The sequence below is a fragment of the Trichomycterus rosablanca genome, chromosome 10 (genome assembly GCF_030014385.1).
Source record: "Trichomycterus rosablanca isolate fTriRos1 chromosome 10, fTriRos1.hap1, whole genome shotgun sequence".
NCBI classification, from domain to species: domain Eukaryota; kingdom Metazoa; phylum Chordata; class Actinopteri; order Siluriformes; family Trichomycteridae; genus Trichomycterus; species Trichomycterus rosablanca.
The window spans coordinates 22,015,130-22,029,061 of record NC_085997.1 but is presented as its reverse complement, the minus strand read 5'-3'; the positions used below and the strand labels follow the sequence as shown (position 1 = coordinate 22,029,061).

At 38.0% G+C, this 13,932-nt stretch overlaps 1 protein-coding gene across 1 annotated transcript in view; it reads right to left on the bottom strand.

Annotated features, from left to right (window-relative positions):
• Window positions 1-4,048: 4,048 nt before the first annotated feature.
• The window catches only part of si:ch211-27e6.1 (serine/threonine-protein kinase H1), a 52,572-nt gene continuing 42,688 nt past the window's right edge, over window positions 4,049-13,932 (bottom strand). Inside the window, exon 5 of the mRNA XM_063003937.1 lies at window positions 4,049-4,139. Within this exon, the coding sequence (XP_062860007.1) occupies window positions 4,049-4,139 (91 nt within the window). The remainder of the gene's footprint in view (window positions 4,140-13,932) is intronic.

The following is a 13,932-nucleotide window of genomic DNA, read 5'->3' as shown; positions in this document are numbered from 1 at the left end:
GCAAATCTAGCGCCGACCAGTCGCCGAGCGAAAATCAGGGCAAAAATCGTGTAGTGTGAACTAGGCATAAGACGCATTGCCAAATTGAAATCTGTTTTATCATTTAAAGATTTTGAGACAGTCATTCATGCCTTTATTACGTCACGCCTTGATTATTGTAATTCACTTTACATGGGTGTTCGTCAGTCTTCTTTGACCCGGTTGCAGCTTGTCCAAAATGCCGCCGCTAGATTGCTTACTGGTACGTGAACACATTACACCGGTCATGGCCTCTCTACATTGGCTCCCTATCAAATACAGGGTCCAATTTAACATTTTACTCTTTGTATTCAAGGCACTCCACGGTATGGCCCCCATTGTACATCAGTGACATGTTATGTCCCTATAAGGCACAAAGGACACTCCGATCTTCAAACAAATCTTTACTAAATGTACCTCAGTCTCGCTTAAAACACAAGGGTGACCGTGCTTTCTCAGTCGCCGCTCCCAGACTCTGGAGTTCATTACCTCCTGCTATTAAATCTCAGACTTCAATTGATGCTTTTAAAACTTGTCTTAAAATCTACCTTTTCTCTCTGGCATATGAAGATGGTTAACCAGGTGTTTCTTTTACTCCCACCGTTTTTTGTTTTTTTTTGTATATTCTATATTTATTAATCTAACAATGTATATTTATATATATATATGTATTTTCTTTTATTGTTGTATTCTGCTGTACAGCACTTTGGTTAGCTTCGGCTTTTAAATGTGCTTTATAAATAAATTGAATTTTTCGTGTTATTATTGCTGCTTTACAACAATTTTAACTGCAACAAGTCAACGACCGAATATTTAAATGTTTATGCCCATTGTCAAATATTTCTTCTCAATAAAATAGCTCCTTAATTATCTTGGCACTTGGTTAGCAAAACCTTAGCAAGACTAAATTTACCTGCACAGTAGTTAAATTGCACTGTTGCCACTATACATTTTAATTCCCAAGAATTCCCAAGATCTTGCCACAAAAAATCCCAAGACTAACAATCCCAAGTAACTGAAAACCACAAAATTGTGAAGATTTATATAACATATTTTCACAATTATTTACAAAAACCCCACACTTTATATACTGATGCACCTATATGGTACTTAATCACTACATAAGCTATGCATGTGTGCATAATTAGTAATAATTTTCAAGCCTTTTATTAGCAAACACTTCTGATCACAGAATAAACTTTTAATTGGAGCACTATAAACCTCCTGCTAGCAATGACAGTAAAGTGTTTCCAATCAACAACACTGCTGTAACTACTATACTTTCACAAGACACACCGACATGCCATAACCACTGGAGAATGATCCATCAACCAATTATCATCTCGTCAGTCAGGGTTGAGTGGGGTTGTGATTGTGCTTTACAACAATTTTAACTGCAACAAGTAAACGACTGAATATTTAAATGTTTATGCCCATTGTCAAGTATTTCTCAATAAAATAGTTCCTTAATTTTAGACACTTGGTTAGCAAAACCTTAGCAAAACTAAATTTACCTGCACAATAGTTAAATTGCACTGTTGCCACTCTACATTTTAATTCCCAAGATCTTGCCACAAAAATTCCAAGACTGTACTAACAATCCCAAGTAACTGAAAACCACAAAATTGTGAAGATTTATTTAACATATTTTCACAATTATTCACAAAAACAAAAAACCCAAGTTAACTGACAGAAAAAGCGGGATCATTTCAGTATTCATATTTACAAATTGCAATATAAATTTTTTTTAATGTCTTTTAAACCCTGAGTGTCCGGTCTAATCTAATTTGCTATCACTATCAGACTCAGTCCAGTAACAACAATAATTGTTTCTGACTGCTGCCACTGCTTCTGAATGGCATCTTCACGATCTTTACAATTTATTCTACGCAGATTTATTCCTACAATCTATCACAACAATTACCAAAAAACGCAAGTAAAATGCACGGATGACAACACGTGGCGTCATGTTCTCGCGTCCAAAATAAATGTAAGTAAGTAAAGAAATAAATGTACAGTAGTCGTAGAAATGGCCAGCGATATCCTTATTTATGACTGTAGACCATAAAATTGCATGCAGATTTTAATTGCTTGAATGCAAATTAAAAATCCCAAGATTACTTGGCAAAATCCCCAAATCCCAAGGAGTGGCGACACCGTTAAATTGTGACAATAATCTAATGAAGTTCACGTGACTTCAGGTAATCCAATTATGTATTATTATTATGTATAAACTCAAAAGTTGACACAGGCCATTCCGAAATGGATTTATAATGTAAACAAAAAATACATCAGTGCATCACTGACACCTACAGGGTTTGGTATAATGAAACTGAAACACCTGTCATTTTAGTGTGGGAGGTTTCATGGCTAAATTGGACCAGTCTGGTGGCCAATCTTCATTAATTGCACATTGAACCAGTAAGAGCAGAGTGTGAAGGTTCAATTAGCAGGGTAAGAGCACAGTTTTGCTCAAAATATTGCAATGCACACAACATTATGGGTGACATACCAGAGTTCAAAAGAGGACAAATTGTTGGTGCACGTCTTGCTGGCGCATCTGTGACCAAGACAGCAAGTCTTTGTGATGTATCAAGAGCCACGGTATCCAGGGTAATGTCAGCATACCACCAAGAAGGACAAACCACATCCAACAGGATTAACTGTGGACGCAAGAGGAAGCTGTCTGAAAGGGATGTTCGGGTGCTAACCCGGATTGTATCCAAAAAACATAAAACCACGGCTGCCCAAATCACGGCAGAATTAAATGTGCACCTGAACTCTCCTGTTTCCACCAGAACTGTCCGTCGGGAGCTCCACAGGGTCAATATACACGGCCGGGCTGCTATAGCCAAACCTTTGGTCACTCGTGCCAATGCCAAACGTCGGTTTCAATGGTGCAAGGAGCGCAAATCTTGGGCTGTGGACAATGTGAAACATGTATTGTTCTCTGATGAGTCCACCTTTACTGTTTTCCCCACATTCGGGAGAGTTACGGTGTGGAGAAGCCCCAAAGAAGCGTACCACTAGGGCTGTCGCGGTGAAAGAATTTCCCCTTGCGATATTCAGCCTGTCTTAATATCGCGGTATGCGATAATATCGCCATTTATTTTTTTTTTTTGAAAATGACTTAATTTATCTGGATTTTAGAGCTATATAAACAAGCTTTATTGTTAGGCTATGATTCGGTATATTATTGCTTTATAATGACAAAGATGAGACAGCTTTAAGACCAATCAAATGTGTGTTTATTGTTAAATACAGAACAGAGCAGGGATGTGCGTCTTTTCTCTATTAAAAAAGGTTTAAATTAAGCTTCTAGCCTAGGCTAGATATACACTGTGAAACGACAAAAAAGTGTTTAGGCTAAATATTTTAAATGCACATCTAATCAAAATATGGTAAAAAAAATAGAATAAAGAATAGAGTCTGTAAGAGTTTAAACCTGCGTTATCATGCGCGCTAGAAGAACCAACATGTTCATCTGATGTGGTTTAGAGAGGATCTGAGTGGGGTAGAGATGTTCCCGGCGTTACCGATGTTGCACTAATTCACACGTGTACTGATCCTGCATGCGACTTTACAGATCAAAGCAAATCTAGCCTGGTTATTGCGCCACTATTAAATATCTATTTAGTAGGTATAATTAACATAACAATATAATATATAAAATAATACTACATTTTAAGTTATTATTAGTTTCAATACATTTTTATTCAACAAAAAAATACATTTAAATCATTTCAGCAAGCCAGCAAGAGAATATTTGCAGGCTGCAATGCCATATTAACCGCCATTAAGTGTTTTAGTTCGCCAAGGCTTTTTTAAGGTTTGAATATAGTCTAAATTACAAGTTTTTATTGAGTGTGAACTCAATTTGATCATTAATAAACTTGCCTGTAATTCCTGTTGCCATTAACCGTTTCCATCCAAACATTTCGCAAGTGTAATGCGCATTTATGAAATATCGGCAGAAAAAAAAAGCGGAAAATGTTGCGTTTCCATCAACTACAGTTATGTGAAAAAACCTTTACATGACGTGAGAGACGTCGGGCAGAACGAGCAATGGCCCGTCTAATGTGGGCTCAAATCTCCGTGCCACGGCGACGTTCACCTCGCATCTGGGAACGTAAAACGCACTAAACAATTTTGGGAGCACATCGTGCAGAACCATTTTTCAAACGAGCTTTGGATCAAGAATTTCAGAATGTCAAAATCAGCCTTTGATGAGCTATGATCGGGTCATCTGTAGAGCCAAAAGTTTACAGTCACCGGCCACCCGTGCCAACTGAAAAGAGGATTGCTATTGCCTTATACAAGTAGTAGTGGGCGAGACGTTCGGCGTGAGCGTAACAACAGTTCACCATAGTGTATACGCTGTATGCCAAGCAATAACATCAAAACCAATTAAACATTACGTCGTATTACCAAATGCGCAGGAGGCAGAAGAAATAGCACCGCGTAATTACGCAGCGCATCATATACCACAGGTGTACGCTGCACTGGATGGTACACACATTCCAATCCTCCCTCCAGCAGTCGGGTACAGGGGCTATGTACATAGAAGGGATGGCCATTGATTGTTTTGCAGGCACTTGTGGATGACCAGTTGTTGATTCGTGATGTATGTGTTGGCTTTCTCAGCAGCGCACATAACGCAGCAGTTATTAAAACATCACACCTTTTCAGGTACACTACACACGTTGACAGTGATTCAGTTTGAAAATATATATATATATATATATGCGTGTGTGTGTGACTTAGAGCTTGAAACGTCATCGTTTATTCGCAAAACCCGTTTCCATCCCCTTTTTTCGCATTTCGGCGATGCGATATTCTAACTTTTCCACCTCGTTGAAGCGTGAAAACTTTTTTTTGCGATATTTGGGTCGTTTTTCGCATTTTTAGCTTTTCCATCCAGGTGTTTTAATGCGCAGTTTTCAAAATTCGCAAAAAGTTGGTGGATGGAAAACCGTCTAGTGTTTCCATCTTAAAACACAAAGCCTGACACTCAGCAGCAACGCATGTGAACAGTTTGCAGGAAAATGACGCACTTAGCTCTTTTTCATTATGAATTTATTTAACATTTATTATGCCCGATTGTAAGCGAAAAACAAGATGGACCCTGCAACAACAACAAAAAAAACGTGAATATCGCGGTGTGGCGGTTGCTTGGCATGCCCTGCGGTTGGCTGGTCTATACCGCGATATTTCAAAATTGCGGTTAGCGCGACAGCCCTACGTACCACCCAGACTGTTGCATGCCCAGAGTGAAGCATGGGGGTGGATCAGTGATGGTTTGGGCTGCCATATCATGGCATTCCCTTGGCCCAATACTTGTGCTAGATGGGCGCGTCACTGCCAAGGACTACCGAACCATTCTGGAGGACCATGTGCATCCAATGGTTCAAACATTGTATCCTGAAGGCGGTGCCGTGTATCAGGATGACAATGCACCAATACACACAGCAAGACTGGTGAAAGATTGGTTTGATGAACATGAAAGTGAAGTTGAACATCTCCCATGGCCTGCACAGTCACCAGATCTAAATATTATTGAGCCACTTTGGGGTGTTTTGGAGAAGCGAGTCAGGAAACGTTTTCCTCCACCAGCATCACGTAGTGACCTGGCCACTATCCTGCAAGAAGAATGGCTTAAAATCCCTCTGACCACTGTGCAGGACTTGTATATGTCATTTCCAAGACGAATTGACGCTGTATTGGCCGCAAAAGGAGGCCCTACACCATACTAATAAATTATTGTGGTCTAAAACCAGGTGTTTCAGTTATTTTGTCCAACCCCTGTATGTTAGTACACCACTGACACCTTATTTTTATTTTAGTTATTTATTTTTGGCTATTTCAGTTATTTATTTCGGCTTTTTTGTGGTTGCATTTTGTGCAAAATGCTGCTCGTTCAATGAAGGACAGCATAAACGTAAAACAAGTGACAGTTCGCCTCGATGAATCACTGAAAATTCGATTGATGTTACAGCTATCCAAACTGTTGAATGCTGTTCAAAATGTTGAAATATTTTTATTTGCCAAGGTATGCATGTGTTGACTGAACATGTATGAAAGTGTATTGCTATTTCGCAAGACTAAAACATTTGCAAAAAGCGTAGTAGTTACAGCATGAATAGTAACTCTTAGGTAAATCCTGATTGTTAAACCTGAACTAGTGTTAGTCTGACAGGCTATCACAGTCTGCAGGTATTTAAACATGCATTTAAACACAGCACCGTAAGACATTAAAATGCAATTGCATGCACATCAACACAGGCAGTGTATGTGTACTGATGGTATACACTATTTTCTAAATACACACAATCAGTATGTACAACATGCACAGATATTAAAATCTGATCGCAATCTGGATTACCTGTAAATTTATAAACCGATTACTGTGCCGAAATTCAAGATTACTCATATTTAAACTAAGACCTTAATCGAATGAATATTACGTAAGTATGCTGTAAACTACCAGTTGAGTAATCAGATTATTAGTGTCCATGTAAACACATCCTTTGTGAATCATTGCATAGAGAGATGGACATTAGGTAAATCACTGATCATTTTTAAGACTTTTGAAAAAACAGGCTATTCATATAACCAGGGGTTTTCAATCTTTTTTCTTCAAGCAGTCTCATTTTGTCCATGATTTTGTACACGACCCAGGCAACACAAGCAATGCATCTTACTCTCTCTGTAGTTTACAAGATGTAACATAAAGCCTCCACAAGGGGGCATTCAGGGACAAGTTTATTTAATCACTATTATTTTTCTCTGCGAACCATTTTTTTCGGGTCCCATTCCAGGGTTTGAAAAACCCTGCACATGACCATGTAAAGAAGTCTGGGGAAATATGGTTATTGACCCACTTGATACAGATATAGCAATGTCATTGGTCCAGTTATCTCTGCATTATCCTCCCATAACATTATTAGTGAAAAAAGACCAATAACACTGGATTGCCTTAAAAAGCACAAAAACTGTCCCAGAGTTTTTAAAGCTCTTGTATTACATACATGGTATTAAAAACGTTTAAATCTTACTGTTAGTTAACACCAAACACACTGTTAGCTTGGTCTTTTTACTGTAATTATGTACATTTAGTTGGTGTGTCTGCTTATTTATTAATTTATTAGGATTTTAACGTCATGTTTTACACAATTTGGATACATTCATGACAGAAACGGTAGTTACTCATTACACAAGTTTAATATCATACACCGTCATGGACAATTTTGTATCTCCAATTTACCTCACTTGCATGTTTTTGGACTGTGGGAGGAAACCAGAGCTCCCGGAGGAAACCCATGCAGACACAGGCAGAACGTTCCAACTCCACACAGAAAGGACCCGGACCGCCCCACCTGGGGATCGAACCCAGGACCTTCTTGCTGTGAGGCGACAGTGCTACCCACTGAGCCACTGTGTCGTGGTGTGTCTGATAAAATGTTTAATATAAGTACTTCAGAAAACCTCAGTAGTACAGTTAGTGACCTATAATATAGTAGATAGTAAAGTTGCATAGTAGTATCAAATTGTTGAGTTAATCATTTATATTAAATTATTTAATATATAACGATCCAATTTTTAATATTTCTCAAAAACGTTTTATCTATATGATTACAAGCCTACATTACTTGGACACTAACCTACTGCAATGCATTGTGGGATTTCGAGTAAAATATTACTTTGTTTTGTTTTATTATGATTTTAACATCATGTTTTACACTTTGGTTACATTCATGACAGGAACAGTAGTTACTCATAACATACGGTTTATCAGTTCACAAGGTTTTATTAAACACAGTCATGGACAATTTAGTATCTCCAATTTACCTCACTTGCATGTCTTTGGACTGTGGGAGGAAACCGGAGCACTCAGGCACGGGGAGAACCTGCAAACTCCACACAGAAAGGGCCCGTGTATTTTGCATCCCCATCTGAACCTGGGATCGAACCCAGGACCTTCTTGCTGTGAGGCGACAGTGCTACCCACTTAGCCACCGTGTCGCCCAAAATATTACTTATATGTAAAAAAAAAATTTTTTAGACAAACATTATATGCCCATGATACATCAGTATACATTAATAGTGTATCTTCTATCACATTAGTCTCCTACTATCACAGATTATAATACTTAATTTGGTTTAATTTTTAAGTCAACCACAATTAAAAAAAAATGCAACCAGAAAGCTGATTATATTTCTTGTATAAGGGCAATAAAAAAAATCAGTGCTATGATTCATGTCAAGCTCTACTAACACAAGCTACATGTCGCACTCTGCTGGGTAAACACGGAACTGCTTGTTACCAGAATGTATCTTGCAAAAGAGTTCAGGTTTTTTAGCATCACAGTTTTTTACCTATTTATGCATCTAAACCATGGCTGGATTACTGACCGGGCCAGTGCCCAGGGGCCCTTGAGGTCAGGGGGCCCCGGGGGGGCCCTGGCCCAAAACATTTTGCGATGCCTATCAACATTTATGATACAATATATTTTTATTTCCTAGAGTCCTCCATTTTAAGGATCCTCTGACTATTAGGGACTTTGACCCCAGGGCCTCTTGGGGGCCCTAGCCATGCTTTTGGGCCCCTTATGAAAATGGATGAGGCGTTGTGGCACTGCTCTGACTTCGACTTCTGGCTATTAAGGGTCCTAGGAAAGAGGGGGGCATATTTTTAGAGGGCCCTGGTTATGAGAGCCCCTACCAGGGGGCCCTAGAGAAGAGCAGGGCATACCATTAGAGGGCCCTTGATCACGAGGGCCCCTGCTATGGGGCCCTTGACTTCCATAGAAGTCGTTTACCATGGCTCCTTGACTTTCTAGGGACCTACAAATTGCCAGGCAAGCTACCATATTTCATAACAGACGTTTTGTTGCAAATATGCGATTCAGGCCCTTACTTAATGTTTCTGAATTTGTATTGTTTCAAAATTATTATGTTCAATTTCTCTTAAGCGCAGAGACACAAATTAATTTAGCAATTTTGCAATTATTTAAATTTAAGACAAGCAATTTCAAGCAGTTTTGCCCAGGGGCCCAGACTATCCTTAATCCGTCCTTGATCTAAACCCAATCCTGTTTCTGACTGACTGTGCCCCTGTGCACAAAATGTGGTCCATGAAGACATGGTTTGATCATTTTAGTGTGGAGAAACTCCAGTAGCCTGTACAGAGCCCTGACCTGAACTCCATTAAACAATTGTGGACTTTAAATTAGACTAAACACTGGTGTTGACCTCACAAATGCTCTTTTGACAGACTCCAAAATCTTGTGAAAGTCCTTTCCAAAAAGTGGAGGCTGGTACAGCTGCATACTACATGGTTTTTGAAATAGAATGTTTAACAAGGTCCTGTTCAGGTATCCACATACATTTGGCCACATATGGTAGCTGGTTCTTAATTGTTCGTCCCTTCATAAAAGAAGCAGATGCACCGACTGGCAAAGACATTCCTGTACTGTCATTTATTAAACTACTACAATCAGATAATTAACCTAATAAGCCCTAAACATCCAGAAACTTAAGAGATTATAAAAGGGGTGGCCGAAGCTTTGTGATGACTTGGCACCCTGTCCAGTGTATTTCGGCCTTATGCCCAGCGTTTCTGGGTGAACTGAACCTACTGTGACTATAAATAGGATAAAGTGGTTGATGATAATGAATCAGATGTATTTTCAATTATCAATGTGCATTTTTATACAATAATTCAATTGTACCTATCAACACAGTATCAGTTGTAGCTCATATCTGGATGGAGAAAATCTTGCAAATAAAGCTTTTAAATACAGGAATAAATATCTGTCATTGTACAATGACAAAAATGGAATATTATTATGCATTAGTTTAAGTCCACCCAATTTATTGTTTGTTATTTAACTATACAACTCTTAAACGCCTTAAAAATGTTTGGAACATGGTTTTAAAATTCAAGCAATGTGCAGATCTTGAGGTTTATGGCCAGAACTATGGTAAACTGGAATGTTAGGTTGCTTTCGTCCCGCCTGTCTATAACTAAAAATGTAACCTTTGTACACAGCGTCGCCCAGAGTAGCATCGGTTTTCCTTTTGAGCCTGGTTCTTATTAATGCATTTCAGATCATTTTCCTTGCTATGGTTGCCTTTGTTTGGAGAGCTATATAAAATGAATTAACATGCATCATTTATCGTCACTATTAGTAACAGGTAACTGTTGACTTTTAACTGAAGAGGATTATTACACATTTACAATGCATTAATGGCACTGTCACAGTGAGAATATTTATAATAATTACAAAATCATATGCACTTTAATTACTGAATACAAAACGTAACTTCTGTAAGATGAGGCTCAATCTACGTTTTAAAATCTGGCCCTTTTAATTCATGGCAACACATTGGGTTTTTGGACATCTGCCTTTATGTTTTGGATGGTGAAAACAGTGGGCACGTTTTGCTTTCGGGTGAAATTTTACTATTAACATTTGCTTTCAGTCATTTGGCAGATACTCAGCAAATGTGTAATGATTTATAATCTGAAACACTGGTCTGAGCGGTCTAGCCAGTAAAGAAATAACAAATGACCCATAGAGGAACATGTAAAATAAACATCAGTGTAGAAAAAAAAAAGCCTTTTTTCCCCACAAAAGCAAACAGGGACAATATTATTTCCTCTAACTAGTCACAAACAGTGGATGTGTGCATTTTGTACTATTTCTATTAGCATGCCCCTCAGTTGTGTTTTACTATCGATCTCATATTGATGCAATGAAATAAAAACTCTAATAACAATTGATTATTAATTTACAGAAACTGTGCTGCTCTTGAGTCTTTAACAGATTCCAAAAATTGCCCCATCTGTCCAAGCACTCAGATGTTCCACTGTATGTTTACATCAAAACACAAAAGTGATCAGATCATGACCTTGACCACGGCATGTTTAGTGCCAGACAGGCTGTTTTGAATTGGCCAAATATTTGCTGATCAACTGGGATTTTCTCTAGAGATTACAAAGACAGTTAGCAGAAATTCTGCAGGCAAACATGCCTTTTTGTTGAGAGAGATTAAGGTAAAAGTGTACAGTGGATATATTAGTCTACACAACCCTATTAAAATACCAGGTTTTGGCCTTTTAACTGAAATCTTTTTTTTTTTTTTTTAAACTAATACTTTCTTGAATCAACTTTTCACTTTGACAGCATTCAGGTTTTTTGTGTAGGAGTCTATCAGCAGGGCATGTCTTGACTTGGCAATTCCTGCCCACTCTTCATTGCAAAAGCACTTCAAATCTGCTGTGTACAGCCTTCTTTAGGTCACCTCACAGATTTAGGTCCGGGATCTGACTGGGCCATTCCAAAACCTTGATCATCTTCTGGTGAAGCCATTCTTTTGTTGATGTGGAGGTATGCTTTGGGTTGTTGTGCTGAGAAGTGAAATTCCTCTTAATATTCACCTTTTTAGCAGAGCCCGAAAGGTTTTGTGTCAAAGAATTCACTGATATTTGGAGCTGTTCATAATTCCCTTCACCCCAGTTCCAACTGAAGAAAACCAGGCCTGAAGGATAATGCTGCCACCACCATGCTTCACTGTGGGTATGTATTTTGGGTGATGTGCAGTGTTGTTTTTGCACCAAGCATACCTTTCGGAATTATGGCCATAAGTTCAGCCTTGGCCTCATTACAACATAATACATTTTACCACATGTTTGCGGCAGACTTGCAGGTTTTTGCAAAATGAGCTGGGCCTGGATGTTTTTCTTGCCACTCTACTCCACAGCCCAACACAGGAGATTGCTGTCACATTTAGTACACAAACAGTACTCGCCAGAAATTTTTGCAGCTCATGTAATGTTGCTGTAGGCCTCTTGACAGCCTCTCAGATCAGATTTCTTTTTGTCTTGTCATTAGTTTGAAGAGACGTCCAGTTCTTGGTAATGTCACCGCTGGTCCATAATCTATATACTTGTTGATGGCCAATATTCACTGTGTTCCATGATGTGTGTAACACCTTGAAACTTTTTTGTCCCCCTTTCCTGACTGATACCTTTCAACAATTATATAATTTTAATGGTTTGCCAGTGCTTTTGCTGACCATGGCTTTTGCTTCAAGATGCAACTAAGTCAATGTCCAGAGTCAGGACAATCATACTAAAATAAACTAACTTTATATGAGGTTAATGAGTTACTTTAATTGATGGCTGGTGCTGTTTACTATTTAACGTGAGTTTGAATGTGATTGGTTCATTCTGAACACAACTGAATTGCACAGATTATAGGTCACTTTAACATAGGAAAGAAATCTAAATAATAACTTATCTTGGTCAGGTTTGCAATTTATATAGCAGTTTCCTCATCCTAAAATCACTTCTCATGGCTTTGTAACTCTCCAATATGATTTAATTCACTCAGATTAACAGAAATATCGACCACTTTGTGTAAAAACTAACATTTTGTATGGAGTTTTCTTGCATAAAATCTTTTGCTTGCACATTGTATAAAGTTCTGATACATTTACATAGGGCTTGGAAAAAAGGTCACATTGTGCATTTTTTTATTTATTTATGAGTACCAAAAATACAGTGACATGTAAACTCTTAAAAGCTACAAAAAGTCACTAAAATAGTGCTATACCAGATGATTATACTTAATGACTCAAAATGTGACTGGATATAAATGAAAATATTAACTGATAAACTACAGGAAAATAGAAAGTTATAATAGCAGTAGAGACGAAGCATTTATTTAATTTATTTTATAGGTCTGTTTTTAAGTGTGTGACTTAATTTAATTTATATTTATGGTTCTGAAAATTTAACTAAAAACCAAATTCCTTGATTCACTGTGTGAACTTTATGCCAGAATATGTTTGTGAAGTATATTCACATTAAATATCTGTTGTACAGAACATTTGGACTGTAATAAATAATATGAAAATTGAAATATGAAAATAAAATTTTACTGCCAAAAAGGAGTAACTAATACTTTTATACATGTACATTGTGTCCTACTCTCTCTTTATCAGGCAGTTAACATAAACACCCTTTAACAATGTGCTACAAAACCTGCATTTTTTTCTTCCTTTTTTTTTTTTTAAGAGTTCCTGAAATATAGGTGGGATCTTTAAACCCCTGGGTAACTTTCAAGCCTTTCATTTGAATAGATCTTCTGCACACCCAGACTGTGTGGCTCCAAAAGCCAAAAAGCGACCTCCACCCCTCCCCCACTGCATCAGAGAAAACTGGGGCAGAACTGAGAATCATGCTGTGTGTTGGGCGAGGATCTGAGATTAAGATCCTGAGGACATGGCCCATGATCAGAACGCCACTGGTATTTTAGGGGTAATTGTAGATCATCAGGAATCGAAAAGTACGAAGTGATCACGTTGATTCATTGGTTAATGCTTATTAATAAGAAGATTAGTGTTTGGTGAATACAGTAGCTGGTAGTCCCGCCTATGTGAGAAAGCTGCTGCTGTTATTTGCTACAGTAATTACATAACGCTATGGTAGAAGTTGGCGTTGAGACAACAGGAAAAATCAAGTGGAAATCAAATAGATTCAAAAGATTTGAACTGTATAATGATAGTGTTGATCCTGCGGAATAATAGATGCGTATAGATTAGTATTATCGTGGCCACTGCTGCATTTGCCTATCGAAGCTGAAGCAAATATTAATGGCGTCACCGCCTAGTCGGATTTAACAATTAAATAACAACAACAACAAAAAAAACAATTGAGCACATTAAAGGTATTTAATAACGTATATATATTGAAAATTGTATCCTGTGACAATGTGGCGTGTAATATGAGTGGTCACTCGAGTGTAGTAAAGACTATGGAAGTTTGACGAAGCTGCCTAGATGTTTGGCGGAAATGTGAATAAAGTGGTAACAAATACATAGTTAAGTCAACATTTTTATCTATTT